Source organism: Megalops cyprinoides, chromosome 2 (assembly GCF_013368585.1).
Source record: "Megalops cyprinoides isolate fMegCyp1 chromosome 2, fMegCyp1.pri, whole genome shotgun sequence".
NCBI lineage: Eukaryota > Metazoa > Chordata > Actinopteri > Elopiformes > Megalopidae > Megalops > Megalops cyprinoides.
In genome coordinates this window covers 34,641,795-34,661,503 of record NC_050584.1, presented here as the reverse complement: position 1 = coordinate 34,661,503, position 19,709 = coordinate 34,641,795, and the positions used below count along the sequence as shown (strand labels likewise).

The following is a 19,709-nucleotide window of genomic DNA, read 5'->3' as shown; positions in this document are numbered from 1 at the left end:
TCCAAAAACTGAAAGGGATACCATATTGAATCGAGTAGAGCAGACAAATAGTCACAGACAGTCAAACTGTTTATGTAACACAGTCTTGCTGTGAGCTGAAGGTGTTCTGATGCTGGTCAAAACAATACGACACCCTAATAGTAAAAAGAACATTAATATTAATCAGTTGGTGTGATGAAATTCAAATAATAAACTGTCAGCCTGCTTTTCCAGGCATAACACAAATGCCTCCCTGGGTTTGACAGTTATTATGATAAAAAGGCATGTTTTCAATCTGGCTATAAAATTTGGATAATTTAAATTTTCTGAAGGTTGTATATGCTCGTAATATAGCGCTCCAACTGTTGAATCACAGCGACAGAAGCATGCATCACAAAATTATATTGCAAATAAAAACTGTCAATTCAAATTTACACACCATAATTTATTGTAATTGCAGTCATTTGTCTTACCAATTACATGGATTACTGGAAATATGATGCTGATTATACGGAGTAAATTCAACAGTGTGATAAAAGGAGGCTGTTTTTCTAAAACAGTAACAATAAAAATCACCAGCATTTACTTTCAAAGGCTTATTTTAATGATTCCAGTACCACTATCATTCATTTAAACAAGGCTCTCTGAGGCATGTACAGCATTCATAGATTATGTACAGTATATATACAATTCACATCCCATTTTAAGGTCGAGTGTGTTCTTTTCCATAAGATGTATTTGGAAGACATTACAGAACCACCCTATAGAGAGAGATGAATAAATCAGGAATCTGGAACCACTACATTCTGATGGTGAGCATGTCTCACAGATATGACTTTGTGCTCGTCTTCATTAGAGAGATTGTTCGTGGTCTGGTCCAGTGTGTATCGCGTGGTTGTGTTACCTGTGAGCCCACAGTGTTCCGATGACACACAGACCCCACTGCGGAAAAGTGCTAGCTTGAAGTAGGTGGGGCTGTGATGGGCAGACTGCCACTCCATCACGTGGGTGGTGTGGTACCCTCTACTGAACAGGAGGGCTCTGTTCTCCTCTCTGTCTCTTCCCTGCGCCAAAACCATGACCCAGCAAACCGTGTTCCCTACTTTCACAGCTCACAAATTGGATGGATTTGCTAACGCAGCAAACTAAGTGAACACGTGACCAAGGGACCACAGGCTGTCACTGAAGCCTTGGATATTTAAAGAGAATTACATGCTTTCTAAAAAGACATGCTTTCAATTTCTGGTCGTTAAAGTCTGTGACCCCCTTGCAAAAAAGACAAAAAACCCACTACATGAAAAACGGATACATTTTTGATTCCCTACATAAACATACATCATAAATATAAAATGGTCTAATGACTATAACCTTTTGGATTGTTAATAATAATTACAACAAAGCCAACCTGGGAGGTAAGTCACTGTGAAAAATTACTGCTTATGTGTTGAACACAACAGGATTTAGGCATTGAATTACATTGTACAGATTTACAACATTTCTTGTGCACATCTTAATGTAAATGACTTATGGACTCTTTACAACTGACTAAACACTGTCAGACAGTGATTGGTAATCTGCAAAACCTTCAGAAGAAGAGGATTTGAGTGTTCCGGAATGTCTCAATGTGAGTCCGCTTTATGGTAGCTTGAATGTCCACCTACAAATGAATTGGACCACACTGTAAATGCCTGTCAGACAAACAGACTGAGGAATATTGTAATGTAAATAACTGGACCACTGGTAAGGATATGGTAACCTTTTCACCTAAGATACCCTAATTATAGTACCTTCGTTTCTAGTCTCGGAGAATGAATTCTGTGCCATTAACAAGAAAGGACACTTCACTGAATATTTACAATATAGCTACAGTATATACGTACAAATACACACACACACATACAAACACACAGTCATGATGAAAAAGACAAGGACATAATCACTTACAGGTGTTGTGATAGTGTGGAAAATAAAATAAATACTGCATCACCTGGTTTCCCATACACAGATGTCAGTGTCAAGTGAAAACATTTTGAATTGTAGCACTCAAGGAAACGGTGATTGGAACACAAGTCCGTGAACATTTTAAAAGAAAAAAGTTCTGGGTATGTTCTCCTTTTGTTGTTGTGTCTAAGGAAACATGATTAATAGTTAACTACATGGGTCCAGTCAACACAGCAAACAGCCAAACCAATGTAAACTTAATGGTGAGTGGGCAGAAGAAAATAAAGGGTCCTTCATCTTTCAGTGTGATACGTGTGTCACATTTGCAACGTTTCACAGACCTGAAATTACCCTTCAAACTGTGACAAGCACTGTGACTTCAAACCTTTTCAAACTTCTGTCTTGAATTGAAATTTCATTTGTAATTGAATTTAATTCCTATTTTCCTTTGTCATGGAGACATACACGTTAAAAAGCTAGTAATGCAGTAGACTATTAAAATCGATCAAAAATAATTTATTAAAAGCACATTATGACTAGTCTTGTCCTCTCAGAGGAGCATAGTCAAAGGTACTGGGGCCAGTGCTGTGATGATGCTCACTCCACGGCAGCCTTTGCCTGGACAGGTAGACAGCACAGCATCTGCTTGGCGCCCGCCAGACCTCTCTCGGTCCGCTGCCAAGTCCAGGGCCGGTGCCCTTTCTCACAGCTTCTGAGCATCATACGGCTGGAACCGGTTCAGCTTGTCTGGGTCGTTTGACGCCATCTGGGAGAAATCTCGGAAAATATCTTGATAGGTCTCGTCTCCTGCAACGGGGGAAGAACAAAAGCAATGGTATAACAACCGGACTGGGGAGTTTCACAATGTGACAGAACAAACCAGACTCATGCCTGCATGCAATGTGGGCATTTCGACCGCTGAAAGGCTCACTGCATTTTTCACTTCCGTATGTACTCTACATGTACATGCACACAGACAGAGTCACTCACGACGGGCTGAGGGTCCACAGACAAGAACACGAGGACAGATAGAGAAAGTGGTCCATACCTGAGAGTGCAGCAGTGGCTTGGCAGAAGGAAGCAGCGTTAAGCACGTTAGAGGAGGACACCCCGCAAGGGAGAAGAGCTGAACCCTGCGGTCAGCTTTACGGAGCCAGAGGTTACACCAACACTCACACCGTCAGCTCGCCACCTTGACAGAGTATGCATGAAGCATTTTGCTTTTGCGGAATGATTCTGGTGACACATCACTCTACGTGTGGTTAATGCTGACATGCTCATTGGGGTGGAGTGAATTCATGCAGTATGTCTCTGGCTGAGTAACAGTAATTCACCCACAGGGGTTTGCGCAGGATGTGAGAGGTGCAGAAAAGAAAGCCCAGGGAGATGTGCTTGATTAACAATCACGTTTGTATTTAAAGTGCAGGATTTATGTACAAAAATACAGTTGCATTGGCCTCGGCATCCTAAAGAAACCAGAGAACAGAAAAGGCACTAAAAATCCAGAGACCAGGGTGACATTTCAGGAAAAAAGAAAGAACTGAACAGGCAGGACAAGTGAGAACACAGGATGAGAGAAGAAGGGCAGACAAGAGAACATGAGGCTGGAAAACGTCAGATAAGAACATGGAAAAGGCCCTCGCTCACACCACCAGGCTTCATTTACACAGTCACGAACGCTCACAGCAAAACCCTTTGGTCTCATTCTGGTACACAAAAGCCTGTGATATTCTGCTTATTTAGAGATGCTCAAAACAAATTTAATAACTCACTCTTTCATTTCCCCACAGGGTTCTTTCAGTTTTTCACAAATTAAACTTCGTTCAACATGGATTATGGGCTGTCAAAATTTGATCCATTTTTGGTCAACCATCACATAAATTCAGAACAATCATCATAAGTTTTACTCCCACCCACTTTAGAAGCTAGTTGTGAGCTGCTGGTTTACACTTTTAAACAGTTGTAATACATTGTCTTATTCAGCACAATATTCAAAAAATAATACTGACTGCATTGTAGAGTAAATTTTCAATATGGTTTTAATGTAATGGGGTATGCTCTATAAACATCAATTTATGTTGCACTCGTAAGAACACCATTTGCCTCTATGCTATTATGTATATTGCATAACTCATCTATTGTATGCTCCTTACAGAAAGAGCGAATGGTTGAGAGAGAAGGGTTTATTATGTAAAATCTGCACGCGGTGCTGCGGCTGAGAGAGGATTAACACCGGGAAGACGGCCAGCACAGAAGAGGAGTGTGGCTGCGGCTCTTAGTGACTGAGCACATGCAGCATTGGTACTGTGACCAGGTTGACAAAGGCCTTCTCTCTGCTGATGTGGAATGAAACGGCTGCCAGTCATGACTGCCACACAGTCACAGAGACTGAGGGAACATCTTTCTGAGGCAGCCTTGCATAGAATACTACGCCCGACACTGTCAATGTATGAAGCGCTGCGTGCTATACTCCCTCCTGTGGTGGCCCTTGGTACTACATCCGGCTTCCCATTTGCTCTGGGATCTATGGTGTCTCTCTGCCCAAGTCCACAGCCCTTTTCAGCGATGACCACTCTGGATTTTCCAGCTTCTGCCACTTTAGGACAGAAGAAGCTGGTCTCAACATTACGGTACCTAAAACCAGAGGTGGAAAACTCCGGCTTCAGAAAGTAAAAGTCCTGCCACGTTTTTGTTCCACCCATGCACTACACCAGCTGAATTTAATTAGCACAACTCTTCGGCCAGGTAGAGGAGCTAATTAGTGAAATCACCTTGTTTAGTAAATGGCTAGAACAAATGCATGGTAGGACTTTTACTCTCTGAAGCCGGGGTTTTCCACCTCTGCCTAAAACGGACAGACATATTATCTGCCTGTAAGTGCCAGGACATTATATATATACAAGCGGCATGTGCTTGTAACACAGGTTTGTGGCTGACACACACTGATCTCTCCACTCCAGCAGGACCATGACTTGCATGATGTGAAGACCGGGTTACAGTCACACCAAAAGGCCCACCCTCTAATGCAATGTGTGGGAAGAGACAGCTTCCTTCTTTCAGCTACAATCTGTTAATGGATTGCGTGTTAAAAAGTGTATCTGCACCCTTGAATTTTCCCTTTGTGCCGTGCAGAATGCACAACCTTGTCCTAGATTCTCTGTTCCTGAGAAGCAAGAGAGTGACTGAGTCTGTGGGCAACCTCACCCAACGCACAAAGCCCTGCTTACCCAGTTCAATCAGGCACCTGGGTCTGTGCTGACAGCACAAAACCAAGAAAAAGTAACCAGTCAGACTGACCAGTCATTTTTCAAGTAGATGATGCCCACTATCCTGGGATAAACCAAGCCAACCCTAACCTATTCACACAAAAAACCTGTCTGGCTTTTTCTAGCTGTCCTGGCAAAACTTAAGCTTAAGACACAAGAGAGAAACATCCATGTTGAAAGATCTCAAAAAACATGAAGAAACCACAGAGTCTCAGTGAGTATAGGGAAGCATACTTATCAGGGATTAATACTGTTAGGGTGTTAAAGACACAATAACCCCTAAAACAAAACACCCACCCACACACATCCACACCCACACACACAAAATACATGTGGAAAAATCTCAATCTTTAACATTTCTGGAGAACTCCCTCTTGTGCAAAGTGCATCTAGACCACAGAGTGATTTAAAATACTGCATCAAAGCCTTTCCTTCTGTACTTTTCCCTGGACTCTGATATGAAAGACTTCTGCATATCAACACTGTTTAACACTTCATACAGAAATGCACACACACAAACTACCTGTACAACCATTACACCTGTATGGTTCCAGTTACAAATAAAATATGAATAGTTTTAAAATCATTTTCTAAAAAATGTAGTAATCTTTTAATATAAACGCCTCAAACTAAATTTACAAAGACCAGCAGTTCAACAATAAAAAGTTAAAATGAGTCTAACTTGCCAACAAAGTATTCAATTAGGACTCCGTATGTTAGAACCATACAAGTATGTAATGTGTGCAAATCTATGACAGTATGTGTATATTTCCACAATGCACTGCAACTGCAGTGTCTTCCCCATGCAGCAGGACAGAGCAACACTAACCACCCCACTGCAGCTCAATAATGCTTTATGGCTTTGGCCAGCACTTTCAGTTCTGCACTGATTTAAGGTGCAACTTCCTGTACAACCTGGCTGACATGGTCTATAAAAAAGTACATATATACATGGACATCACAAGAGCAGGTCTATACTTTAGTCTTTAGCCAGGCTACTGGTTCCTATGCTGTATTTTGCGGTTAAGACTCTTCCAGCTGCAGGCTTATGAACTCCTGTATGCACTTCCTGTACTGCATGTCAGTGTGGCTGTTGGTGTTGTATTGACCTGTCTGGCCATAGGGTCCCTCTGCTTCCCGCATCTCCTCGTTCATCTTGGCCAAGCGCAATCTGTTGTGGGGGCAGAGTGAAGAGAACAGCACGTTACTGGCTGATCCAGGTACAAACCTCCTTCACCTCGTTTGATCCTGTCTCCTCTACAGGGTCCCTTCTGGAACACCGCTTGCGGCAGGGACTAAGCTACCATAGCATTAAATCCTTTCATTTCCAAAAACTCCAGGACCGCGTTCAATCTGCCTGCGAAACACTTCCTTCTCTGAAGCGCTCTGCTACCATCCAGACAGCACTCTGTCATGACTCCAGGGGATGTCTCAGAATTCTCTCTGGCTTAAAGTGCTCTATCAGTCATTACATAAAGAAATAATATAACATCACAACCTTCCGTGCCTTGCAAGTAAAGTATTACAGAAATGACTTACTACGATGTGCTGGAGAGCGTCTGAAATTTCACATAAGAACAGTTTTTTATAATGTCAAAATTTTAATGTTACAGTTTGGGAAAAATAAACAGGCAATCAAAATATTATTTTAAAGGTATTTAGTACTGGATATTCAATTATTAACTTGTTGACATTATTGTGACGTTCTGAGGAAACAGTGACACCTGCTGGAAGCAGAAAATGCCTTTCCGTTTTCCTTCAGAATGAAATCCTATTGTCACTGATGTGGATGGAAATACTCATGGTAGAAATACTAGTACTACTAGTAAACCTCAACTGAACATTTTCATTATGCACATAGGGACACAGACAACTTACAGAGTGACAATGTCTGCATTGGCAGCCTCAACGGCGATTGATAGAGGGCTTTTCTCATCGACATCAACCGCATTCTGACTGGCCCCCCTCTTCAGGAATAAACACACTTGTCTGGTTCAGAGATGAAAGAGACAGAAGTCAGTACCTGACACATACCATCTCCACTGCAGTTAAAGAGACTGCCATGGCAAGTCTCTCCCCATTCATGACAATTAAGCCTCCTGATTCAATGAACGGATTTCCACTGTCAGATGCCAGGAAATGTTGGAGCTCATGAAGATTTCCATGTGCAAAACACATGGAACTCTTCATCAGGTCAGAATTAGTGCCAACACAGACACATGCGCAATGTACAGTAATGGTAGATTTGATATGAGTCACTTGCATTATTTGGCTGAGAGCACATAAGCGTGCATTTTCCATGGCGCTTGATAAAGGAAGCAGAGGAAAGGGAGGAAATGGCCTGTGTCTGAGCCAATCTCTGAGCCGACTCACCCGGTGTGGCCCAGGATGGTGGCGTGGTGCAGGGGGCCTCTGCCGTGGATGTCCTGCTGGTTCACATTGGCCGAGTTTTGGAGCAGAAACTCACATGTGACCAGGGAGCCCTGGAGCAGGCGAGAGGTCACACACAAACAGAACACTGTGAGCTGGGGCCTGGATGCTGCTTGAGAGAAACAGAGGCCACAGAGACAGCTCTGGATCTAAGAGACTCCCCCTGGTATGTAGTGACGACAATTCACTGACAACTGACAGGCAGATTTGGGGGGTGGCTTAGGGTTAGGGGTTAGGCGAGGGTCAAAAAAGGAACCTCCACACTGCCAAAAAAGATATCTTATTGGTTTAATTACTGCAGTGGTGGTGGAATTCTAGGCATTTAAATATAAAATTCAATGGTAAGAATACATCTACAAAAGCTCAGTTGAAAAGGCTCATATTCCTACTCCTATAACTCTCCATGTTCTGATACATTTTCCCTGGTAATACAGAGCCTTAGGCCTCCAGGCCCTTTTCCTGAGGCCCATGGGACACCCACCCCCTGCACGGCCATGATTAAGGGCGTCTTATTGTCGTCCTCTGTGTTGACCCAGTTGACCTCCGCACCGTGGGCCAGTGCCTCGGCCATATCGGGCAGGCTGCGGGCGTAGGATGCCCAGAACAGCTGCAGGCCAGGGGAGTACTCTTTGGGCTCAGAGAACACTGTGGAGTCACTCTTGGGATGGAACACTGGCAAAGTCGACTCTGAGGGCTCTGAGGGCTCTGAGGGGGAGAGAGAAATGTCAACCACAAAGCAGCACCTCTTTAGTGACAGAGTAACAATTATGGTTATGAAACAACCTTCTTACTATCAGAACAGTATTATGGAAACAACAAACTTTTACCGTTAGAGAAACATTATCGAAACTACACACCATTACTGTCAGTACATTACAGAAGCTCGACAGCTTTAGTGATTGAGAAACATTATGGCAAGCACCCGCTTTACAGACTAACAATCCAGAAATCACAAAGGTGCATTTAGTTTTCTAAGAAATTGTTTCCTTGTGCATCTGCTGAATAAGCTTAGAATTTCATATGCAATTTGATACTGAATGTAATATGATGCACAGATCACGTCACGCCGAGCAGCTCAATTCACAAGTGCATGCTTGTGTTTACTGCGGTGTTTCCTTCACTGGGATGTCTCACCTGCTTCACACAAGCTGTTGGTGGAGGGCGTGGTGGCCAGCATCTCCCTGCTCCCATCTGCGCTGTTCTGGATGCCGCTGTCTGCACTCTTTTCTGCAAAACAGGAGTGCTGTGGTCACTGACTGTGGCCACCCGCCCAGAGCATTCACTCTGAAAACGATGTGCCAGTCCTTTTTGTCAAGTGGACATAGGATGGGGGGTGGGGTGGGGGGTGTGCAGTACCAATCAACAAAGCCACAGCCGCAATGAAGGGGGACACACATCCACTACAGAAACAGAGAGAGTCCTCTCATGGGTGTTGGTGAGGAAAGACACTGAATGCAGTCAAGTGTGAGACACCCCTCGGGAATGTTTGGTACCACCCACTCCGAACCAAGCACGGATGAATCCACACAGCTGGATGGGGGGGTTGCTGAGTGAGAAGCAGCAGCTCCCGCACATAGATGACGGACAGATGAGAGCCCCAATGGGAAGGACTGTTACAGAGCAGTACTTACTACTCCGCAGCTTTGAAGAGTTGTCAAAGTAGGAGAAGAGTGAGTCAAGCTCATCGGGACAGAAGAGAGACTCTCGACGAGCCTCCTCCCGGCCGGCTGCCGCTACTCAGGGGTCAGTGGTTGGAGTACATGGGGCAGGGGGCAGGGGGCGGGGAGGAGTTAGTGAGGATGCATACAGCAGGTCAGAAACAGGGAGGGAAAGAGCAAAGGGTTTGAGCCACAGAAAAAGAAAGGACAGGATATAAGCAATGGGTGTTAGTTCTCTAGTTGCGCTTTGGAGAGCAAAGAGCTGAGAGAAACTGCTAGAACAAAGGGAAGCGATTACTTGTCAGCAATTACAAGTGTGGCCTGACAATATCAGCTGACTCTGTCTGGAGGAGGAGCTAACTGGAGGCAGGGGATCTTACCAGAAATGTTGGAAACGGGCCGCAGTTTGGGCGTGGGAGGGGGTGGTCTTGGGGGTAGGTGCTCCGAACTGCTGCTCAGCCTCTTCTCTTGCTTGCTCAAGGCTATGACCTTTGTCCTTTGCTCTGCGACTGTTGGCACCCGGACAAACTTCTTGTCAACATACTTAGCTCTGATGTAGGCCTCAATCTCTTGTCTGACAGGCAGAAAAAGACAGAGAGGGAGTCAGTCTATGATGGTCCATGTGGAAAGAACATTCAGAATGTACGCACATCATTACAAGCCTTTTACCCAGAAGACCTTGCTGTACCTTGGGTCTCCAGGCTGTGGCTTCCTGACTCCTAGTTCCTCTTGACGGGCTTCGTATATTTGGTTTATGACTCCGTTCCCCAGCTCACACATCAGCTGTACGGTGGACACAAATCCCACAATCATTAGGCTGTGCATTAGGCACAGACGCATTACATGATGTACAACAAAACAAAAAGAGACTTCACAGTGGAATACATCTGTATTTTTGTTGCAGGACTCCAGACAAGAGACTGCGATGAGTCTTCGCTGCCTGTCAGGGCTAGAGAGTCTGCTGAGCAAGGCCCGGCTCACACGCGGCAGGAGTGGAAGGACCAGATGAATATCGAGTGCTCTAATGAGCCATCTGTCATCTCTGGCACCGTCCCCGGCGTGAAGCTTCTCTGCGGCATTCGTCTTGCCGCACTCACCTTCAGCAGCTCCGGCTCCCACGTGTCCAGCGTCAGGGATCTGACCTTGGAGAAGTGCACGCCCAGACTCCTGCCAGCGAGACGGAGGGATGGAGCGTTAACACAACGGCAAAGACGTCAGACGCGGATCAAGCCAAAGAGGGGGCGCGATGACGGTGCGCTGCAGTCGAGCTGGGTTTTTCCAGGGATGTTAATGTTAAACTGGGAGTGACGCCGTAGGCCCGCCTCCTAAAGGAAATTGCGCATTAACGGGGCGGTGCCGAGTCTCTGACGGTACCTGTGGATGCCGGAGCACTCGATGCACAGCGTGATCCCCAGGTTGATGCTGGCCCAGCGGGGGTCGGCCAGGCCGCAGTCACAGCAGCTGCCGTTCCCTGCGATGGCCTGCACCTGCTGCAGCGCGCTGTCCCCCTTCAGCGACTTCTCCTTTGCCTCGCTGCCGGAGTCCAGGCTGCCCGTCGACGTGGACGACTTCCTGTCCAGCTTCTGCCAAAGCGGGCAGCCGGCAGAGAGGGAAGGTCGGAATCGTTACATTAGCTCGGCAGACCCTCTATTTCAGACTGACTCACATAACTTATAATGTTCTTCCTTTTCATTTCTTTAACTGGATACTGACCCAGGCAAGTACCTTCTCCAAGAGTACAACAGCAGGTGTCCACCCAGGAATCAAACTGGCAACCTTTGAGCCCTGAGCCTAGCTACTTTTAACTGAACGCCACAGTCTGCAAGGACGGAAAGACCGGCTTTTCCCCCCTTGCAGCACTGACCGCACTGACCTCCGCGTCCTCCCCTTTCTCCCGGAAGGCTGTGGCGATGCTGTTCTGGACAGCTTTGATCCAGGCCTGCCTGAGCTTCTCTGAGTCCGCCTGCATCATGCAGCTCCTGCGGAGAGGGGAATGAGCTCCGTCAGCGTGCTCCGCGGGACCCAGGTGGGCGGCGGCGTAGGTAGCGGTGGAGGTGGAGAGGTAACTCACTTGGTGGGGGACACAACCTCGAAGCAGAAACGCCGCTCGATGTCCTCGCAGTGCTTGACCGTGCACAGCCGCAGGTCGTCCACCACCACCGTGGGTTGGTCCTGGGGGGAAAAGGATGAAGATTCGGACACGGCTGTGAGGCCAACGCGCTCACACAGAGGACACAGAGCCCTGCAAGCTCCAAACATCACCGCAACTCAACAGAGCATGGAGCGTGCTGCCGATGGCACTTCAGCTCTCACACAGAAGGAAGCAAGACATTTTATAACATTTTTACTACTTATTACAGGCAAGGCCTACCAACTATGAGAGAGTGCTCAATGGTATCTTAAATGTAATATGTGTTGTAAGACTACACAAGTTGATTTTATAGATAAACATTATCTGAACTGCGGCAAAGGTTTATTAATTTGCTAGCCTGGTCTACAAAGTTTTCTACTGGCAGAAGCCCATTAAACAGGGCTATTTATTGTGGAAGATTTAGTGAGTCATTGCATTAAGTATGCAAGAGACATGTTTCAGCTGAATACACAATGCATGCATATTTCATTGTAGGGTCCAAAATACATTTGCTTACCTTGAATTTTTTCTGATAAACTAGCTGATTGTTTTGAATGGAGAACCACCGCCTAAGAAGACATGAACCACACATGAATACTGTGTTGCATGAACACTAAAATCACAGTGAGACAGTATTCAACATTTACAAATAAAGAAGTGGTTTAAAGTCAATACTACTATATATAGACATGCATGAAACTAACCAAAAGTGAAAGAAAAGGATGATTTTAGTTCGGTCTTAATGCTCCATAGGGCCAGCCCAGTGACAAGTAGTAGTCAGAGGGATACATGAGATCCTGCACAGACTGTTGGCCAATAGCAGTGTTACTGGACTTCACTGTTTCCAGGCTACCAGTGCCATGTCATCACTTCCTCTCTGCTTGCACAGACAGGACTGGTCATAGCCGTAACAGCTTGCCACCTCCATCTCCGTCTTCACTTCTATCTGTTTTATCTGTCTGTGTCTGTGTCCCTGAATGATCTTTCATCAACTGCTCCTGGTAACAGTGCATTTGCAGAAGAGACTGGAGGGTGGAGTGCCGACAGGACTGGTCTGATGATGTCCAATCAAGAAATCTAAAAACCACAGCCTGGGTAATGTTGCGGTTGCACTGCTAAAACACACTGCCAGCTGTGCGGTGATCACAGTGTGAGGGCGAGGGACATCGGGGAAGGGCAAAGCCTAGAGGCTGTGATGTACCTGCTGTGAACTGCCTTTTTTCTGTCATGAGACAAAGTGCAGGAAGGGCCAAAGCGTGAGGAAGGTTTAAACACACAAACGCACAAACACAAGACAGACAGAAAACAAACGTAAATGTGTGCACTAGCCAGCAGTGAGTGAGGAGCTGCAGAAATAAAGATATAAACACAGAGGCGAAATGAAAAATGCAGCTTGACCAAATAACCAAACGGCCAAATAAAACACATGCAGCCTTTGGTGCTCTCACAGTAACGACATAAAGGACACATTCAGCTTTCCCCGAACCTGCATCATTAACAAGAGCACAAATTCAAACAGGGGCAACCTGCCACTCATTCCATTTTTATGTGTACTGACTGGTAACCTGTGCCTGCTTTGGTACCTCAGGCACTCTTTTCTGGAATATTTTCAGGAAAAAAATTATATTTTCACATGCAGGGAGCCTTTTGTTTATGCAGTACATGCACATACATTAGTGCGGATACATTAAATCCTCCACTTGTACTGCAAGTAACTCAGAGCTACATCAAGTGCATAAGTAATTACTCACCTTCATTACAACTGGATTACAACCAATTTAGTGCATGTTAATTGTTTACTTATCGTGTGTTTCAAACAGCACGATAAAGTCTCAAGATTAGCTACATGCTACTAAAGCTTCTCCTAAGGTGCCTGTTAGCAGAACCTGCTGTTGTGTGGTAGTATTATCTTTGTGTACTTCACATAAAAGGATCTGACATTGACAAATCATATACAGAGATTTCTGTATGTTCATTCATTTTGGTTATAAAAAGGAAGTACTGCAGGTATAGTATATATGAGGTACAAACTTAAGACTGAGAAAGAGACCCAATCTCTTTCTTAGAGATGAGTTTAAATTTTCATGTGAAGCAGTTATGTGAGGGTAATGCAGCCACCACAACAGAGGCTGATACGTGATCCTTACGTACTTGGCATGTGTTAATCACGTAAACCAACAAAAAAAAACATTAAGTTAAAAAAATTCAGGTTCAGGAAATATAGTGGTTTAAAGCAATGCCTTCAGCCTCCCCGATTTTAAGATCACTGTCCCCACTGCAGTACACCGATGCTTGTTGTCTAATTCAGCAAGAGCATTTTACCAGCATGATGGTCAAAGGTCCAAGCACTAAAAGCGCTGCTAGTTCAGTGTGGCCCAGACCTATGGGAGATAAATGACTGTTCTTCCAAGCAGATGCCATCTTGGCACTATGTCTCAGAGCTCTGCTGACTCAGGACACATGTGACTGCCGGTCACTCTGTGAAGCCCTACTCAGCATTCTGCTCGGCCCTCCCACAGCCGCCAGTCGGCCTGCAGGAGCACGCCATTACAGGGTAGGATCAGCTTCCCGTGTTCAGTCTCAGGCCTCTCCTTAACAGCGGGACTGGGAGTCTTAGCGAGGCCCATTAGCATGCCTCAGTTTACAGCAGGTTGTTGCAACCGGGGGCTCTGTGAAATCTGGAGCAGACCGCATGGTGGTGGTCAGGGAGAACACACAGAGGTTTCAGTAGGGACAGAGCCTAGAAAGATGGGGGACAGCTGGACTCCTACCTGTTCCATGTTTTGAAGGCATTGCTGGCCCTCTTGAACAAGTACCCCTCCATGGCAATTCCATTGTCTGCATCCACATTGTACTCCAGCTTGGTGTCGTCATTCGAGAAGTCCTGGCAAGGTGGGAGGGAAAGAGAGAGAAAGAAAGAGATGAAGAGACGGAGAGGGAGAGAGAAAGAAAAAGAAAACGACAAGAAGACTTCACATGAAAACCCAAACGAAGGCCAGTGCTGGGTGTGCCACAAATGCAGAAATGGTGACATTAAATGAGCCTCACTGAGACTGCGGTCTCAGCGGCATTTACCGTTCTGCATTATGCAGGTTTTTGAGAACAATCCCTACTTCACTGTGTCTGTGCCTTCTCATCTTAAGCATTAAAGAAGGGGTGATACCATATAACAGGACTTTAAACTGGGCCAAGACAAAGTGGCATTAAGGGTCTGAGACAACTTAGCTTGACATTTGAAGAGCCACTGAATTTAATGTTCAGGTCACAATGTGGGATTTGGCATGGCTTAACATTCAGAGAACAGCAGCGATGCTCCACACAAGAGACAAGCACAGCCAGCGGGTGTGCCCTCTGCATGACTCAACAGAAAGAGTGCGCATTATACATTAGGATGCAGGCAGCGCAGAGCCGTCTGTCCGTACCCCACAGGCCACAGCCAACCATTAAGACACTTCCTTTCATAATGTTTATGTTGTGGTTACGTTCCTCTCGATGTAACATGACCCCGATTCTAGCGGGCACACAGAGGGCCAGTGACACCAGTGACACAGTGGGTGTCATGGGATCCAACCGTGTGCTACAGTTACCGCTGGGTTCTCGTGCGATGCCCGCGACATGGGACACCACTGACGGCTCACCTTACTGCAACCAACCAACTCCCCTGCGGGGAATCTGCAGCCCAGCGCATCATGTGACATCTGGTCCGTTAGTAACCGTAATGCAAAGTTGTCTCAACGTTTAGGGTAAACAGCAGCCCTGGAAATGCACAGCTGTGTCAGGCAGGCATCTGACAATGCTTCCAGTGCCAGTACATCGCTGCCATGTTTGCAGAATGCCTTCCCACAGGAACCCTGTCCAAACACTTCACTGTGCCTTTCCGCCTGGAATGAGGCTGCTACTTAACAGGATTACCCGACTGGAGGAACCTTACTGTGTTATCTATGTGGCTGTCGGGCACTCACTAACCTTCTGCATGTTCTGAAAGGCCCCGCAAGTCAAAATGACAGCGACTTTCAGAAAGCGTGAAAATATTTTCAAATGACCAGGTGCCACAAACAGAAAATCAAGATACAACATAGCCAGAAGAGCCAAAATAATCATACAGGACACCACTACAAATGTAAACATTAGGCTAATGCAAGCAAGGTTACTCTGGAGGTGTTATGTGACAGATACAATGGAGAAGGGGATGCTAGTGCACTGACTGCAACATGAGAGGCTCCTCTGCTGGCCTCAGTTACCAATCCAGGCCTTTGTTTACAGCTGGGGAAAGAACTGCCTCTCGGGTTCTGCTCTTACCCGGCCATGTCAATGTGCCAGTGTGGTGATCCCTTAGTTTTTTCCAGCGGGACACAGAGTGAGGGTAAAGTTCATTTTGGGGTGATGGGGTAAAGGTTCTGAATAACACTGCCAGGTCTGTTGTTGTGGTTGTGGAGATAATGAACAGATAGATGGTTGAGGGAAAGTTTCCCCTTGCATCCCCACATTAGAGGCACTTACGCTGTGCACCCACCATGCAGAGCTGACTCCAGGTCAGCTGCAGGGCAAAACAGCACTTCCCTTTGTGTAAGATTATTTTGCGCCATCTGAATTACTTCAGAGGGAACATCCCTTTCGGAGCGAGAGTTGGGGTTCCATTTCAATTCAGTAATTTCAGGAAATAAACTGCAATTCAATTCACTAATTGAAAAATCATCGTAGAACATGACAGGTGATTTTCAGTTCACAAACTGAATTTAAATTCACCCATGAGCTGACTGAACTGGGATGGAATTTACCCCAACTCTGGTCTCAATGTAGAGAAAGCCGGGGGAATGTATGTCTCCTGTCCAGGTCATTCTTCAATAATAAAATTAGACCGCCTCTTAAGATGGGAGTTACACACACACACACACACACACACACAGTAACTTCTGAGAGACAATACAAATATCTGTACTCAGAGAAAATTTCATGTCTGTCTTATCCAAAAAATATTAATAGTCTAACATTCATCTTCATAGAACACACTAAAAATGGACAGCCGTGATTCACAATAAAAACGAGACTTCAAACACAAATGAGTATGCCTGCATCATGAAAAAAGTGCATCTGTTAGTAACCCTACATGGATGCAAGCAGAGGCAGGAACAGTGGAATTATTCTGTTTTAGAGAGCCGGAGAATGGAGGTGAATTAGACGGGAGATGTTAAGACACAGATAAAAGCTACAGTACGTACAGAAGTGGACCTCCACGCACAAAAGCAGCGGACATCGGGCAACGTGTCACACTCTGTCACCTCCTGAAAGTCACACCGGAACAAGGAGAGTCTCACTGGGGGGCAAGCCACAGTCGCGCCTGACACAGCACTGCAGACGAGGCAGCTCGCAGGGCTGGACCGAGAGCCGGGCCGCTGGGCCGAGCCCCGCTACAAACGCACACCCACACATACTCTGCAGACACACCGCCTGTACTCCGCAGGTCCCCGCCGCACTTACCAGATACCACACGTAGTGGAACCTACTGAAGATCTTCATGGCTGCTGGTGTGCGGAGGCAGCTCTGTGCGTGCGCGCAGCGTCACCCCTGTCTGTCGTTACTTTGGAGCATCTCAGTGGCAGCTGCGTCTTTGCCAATTTCACCCCCCCCCCCTCCCCCGAGTGTGTGAACATGCGCACACGTGCAACACAAGATCAGGTTAGCGGCAGAAAACTCCAGAGGTCTGGCTGAGCAAAGGTCACCACTGTGCAGTCGCGCAGGTCCGTGCATGTTTAATGACAGCGCTGCCGTGCTGACAGCCGGCTGATACCCACCCACTCGGGCTCCGCCTAACACTGGGGGGTTTGAATATCACTCCCTGCGGAACATGACCGCTAATAAACACTTACACTTCCTCGCGCGTTTAAGGCAGTCCGCCCCTCACGGAACACATATCTGCACAGACTGTAATGTGATCGAATGCAACCTTTCCCTGCTCCTGCTGCTTCTGTGTAATGCAATGTCAAATCTGAATCCCTTTCAAGAAGCAGTACCTACAAAGAGACTAGAGACTTAATGCTGACCATCTGGCAGAATATTTGATCTTTACGTGCACAAATATGATGCGCAGAAAACATTTAGGAGGTGCCTGATCTGGCAATGAATGTGGAAGTTCATGCGAGGTGAACAGAAATCCATTTTGCAGCTGCTGACACGCGTATGATCCAGACTGTTGTTAGGCATTTTATCAAAGACCATACTCATTCTCACAAAAAATGGGATTCAGTCTGTCTGTACCCTGGGAGGAAAAATTCCAGGTATAGAACGGGCATACGATTTCTGGAACGCATCCCAGTCACTGCCCGCGCGCACATACACATACACACACACACACACACACACACACACACACACACACACACACTCCAATCCTTCTTAAAGCATGTATGGCATCTAACATGATTGTTCATCTCAGTGTAGGTCACCCTCAGCATACATAATTAAAAACCTACACCCCTTGACTCTGTGGAACTCAGTGTATGGAGAAGCCTCTGCAGGCACACTCAGAACAGCACACAGGCACAGGAGACACGAGAGTAAGGAAGTGGAAGAGGCTTACCTGCAGTGCTGCCTGACAGGAGTGGAGAGAGAGGAGAGAGGAGACCAGATTAGAAACTGCACATACAGACAGAGGAAGCGAGAGGGCGGTGGACAGAAAGGGAACACAAAAATAGCATCCTGCTCGAAGAGAGAGAGTCAGAGGGAGAGAGGAAAAGGGAGGGAGAGCGTGACAGAGAGCGAGAGAGAGAGAGAGAGAGCGCGAGAGAGGGGGACAGTGCTTGGTACACAAGGATGAGCGGATGCTGGCACGACCAGCCAGGAGCGCTGTGGGATGCTCTGTGGGGATACACACTGCTGTAATCTGCCCAGGCCTTGCACTCGCACATAAGAGCCAAGGGCAACACACCCCCTCCTCACTTTAACCCTATACACACAGTTGGCCAGAGCCAGTGACCCAGAGCACTCATGCATGAGCCACCACTTTATTAAGGCCTCTTCGGAGGACAGGGGCAAGCATCATGACGTTACACATCAGAGGCTCGTCTTTAAATGTTGGGGGTCGGTGCTGGTACCTGACACCCTGGTGTCTGAAAGACATCGCTGCTTCAGGGCTGAAATGGATCTGAGCTGCTCTGCAAGTGAGCTTCTTCTGCACTTTAATAATGCATGCAGATGACTACAACGTGCCGCTCTCAGATACAGTTACAATGCTCCCGTCTGTCTTTACAATGGGTGGTGAGTTTATTGCTCTGACCTTTGCTAATAAATGAACAAATGGATGAACACATGAATATGAGAGAGCCATCACAGACAGACACTCCTGCAACCAATGGCTTCAGGCATAGGCACAGTACTTAATAAAAAGTGAATTGTCATGATTATGGTTTATAAACGAATGAATACCGTGAGGGTCATCACAGATCTCCTCTGCTACAATGACTCTCTGCTACTGTAATCCAAGAGCTTCTGTAAAATGGAAGGAAAAATGCTATTCAACAAACAGGAGGAGCACTTTGATACAGAAATGTCTGAGTGAGTTACAAACACCCCGGGAGCTTGTAGATGATCATCCTGTGCAAGAACGCAGGAAAACAACAGTGGCTTTACTGCTAGAGGTGAGCTGGATACCCCACATAACCAGCGCTCAAGGGCAAACCTGCAGCTTAAGATGCTGGGCACAGAGAGAGACGGGAGGATGAAGGATGCAGAGAGCGGGTGAGCTTCAGACAGCAGCCGAGAGGGAAGCGGAGGGAGGGAGCTAATGAAAGGCAGATGCCGGAGAGGCAGTTTGAGGAGGACGTGCGGAGAAAGAAAAAGAGCAGCTTTACTCCACCGCCCCGGCCCCGGCCCAAGGGGACGCGTGCATGGCGGGGGGGTGGTTGGGAAGCTCTGGCTGAGCGCTGAGCAAAGACGGGCCAAATGCCTCTGTGCGGTGCGCTGCTGATGTGATTAACGGGCCGTTGGGCACAGGGAAAGTCACTGAATCACAGGCTATTCTTAGAGACCGGGCCCGCTGGCACGGCAGCATCAGCCTGCGCTAATGCGCTGTAAACGCGGCGGAGCGGCCTGGTGGCACCTCGGAGCTGTCTGCACGGGCCACCGCGTGTCCCCCGGCGGGGTGGAAGCCCGGGGAGGGGGAGGGGGGGACGGGAGGTGCCTCTGTACCTTCTGCTGGATGGTGGAGTGCTTCATTTCCATGTCTCGCTTCTCCTTGGCGGCATCAACCACCAGCTGGTCCAGCTGAAAGAGAACAGCATCGCAGCAGTCAAGTGGCTGGTCTAAATG

The 19,709-nt window shown here is 46.8% G+C and overlaps 1 protein-coding gene across 5 annotated transcripts in view; it reads right to left on the bottom strand.

Moving 5' to 3' along the window:
* Positions 1–2,411: 2,411 nt before the first annotated feature.
* Positions 2,412–19,709, bottom strand: part of LOC118769189 (arf-GAP with coiled-coil, ANK repeat and PH domain-containing protein 2-like) — a 46,910-nt gene continuing 29,612 nt past the window's right edge. Inside the window, exons 9-26 of one of the 5 annotated variants that reach the window (XM_036516220.1) lie at positions 19,590–19,664; positions 17,983–17,994; positions 16,625–16,687; positions 14,177–14,289; positions 11,923–11,974; positions 11,346–11,446; positions 11,148–11,253; positions 10,649–10,857; positions 10,372–10,441; positions 9,963–10,057; positions 9,655–9,848; positions 9,248–9,349; positions 8,751–8,843; positions 8,098–8,312; positions 7,560–7,669; positions 7,065–7,175; positions 6,296–6,357; positions 2,412–2,727 (exon numbers count right to left, since the gene is read on the bottom strand). In XM_036516220.1, coding sequence (XP_036372113.1) covers positions 2,624–2,727; positions 6,296–6,357; positions 7,065–7,175; positions 7,560–7,669; positions 8,098–8,312; positions 8,751–8,843; positions 9,248–9,349; positions 9,655–9,848; positions 9,963–10,057; positions 10,372–10,441; positions 10,649–10,857; positions 11,148–11,253; positions 11,346–11,446; positions 11,923–11,974; positions 14,177–14,289; positions 16,625–16,687; positions 17,983–17,994; positions 19,590–19,664 — 1,887 coding nt within the window. In that variant the 3' untranslated portion in view covers positions 2,412–2,623. The remainder of the gene's footprint in view (positions 2,728–6,295; positions 6,358–7,064; positions 7,176–7,559; positions 7,670–8,097; positions 8,313–8,750; positions 8,844–9,247; positions 9,350–9,654; positions 9,849–9,962; positions 10,058–10,371; positions 10,442–10,648; positions 10,858–11,147; positions 11,254–11,345; positions 11,447–11,922; positions 11,975–14,176; positions 14,290–16,624; positions 16,688–17,982; positions 17,995–19,589; positions 19,665–19,709) is intronic. The other 4 variants (XM_036516245.1, XM_036516227.1, XM_036516235.1 and 1 more) reach the window with 4 other exon arrangements.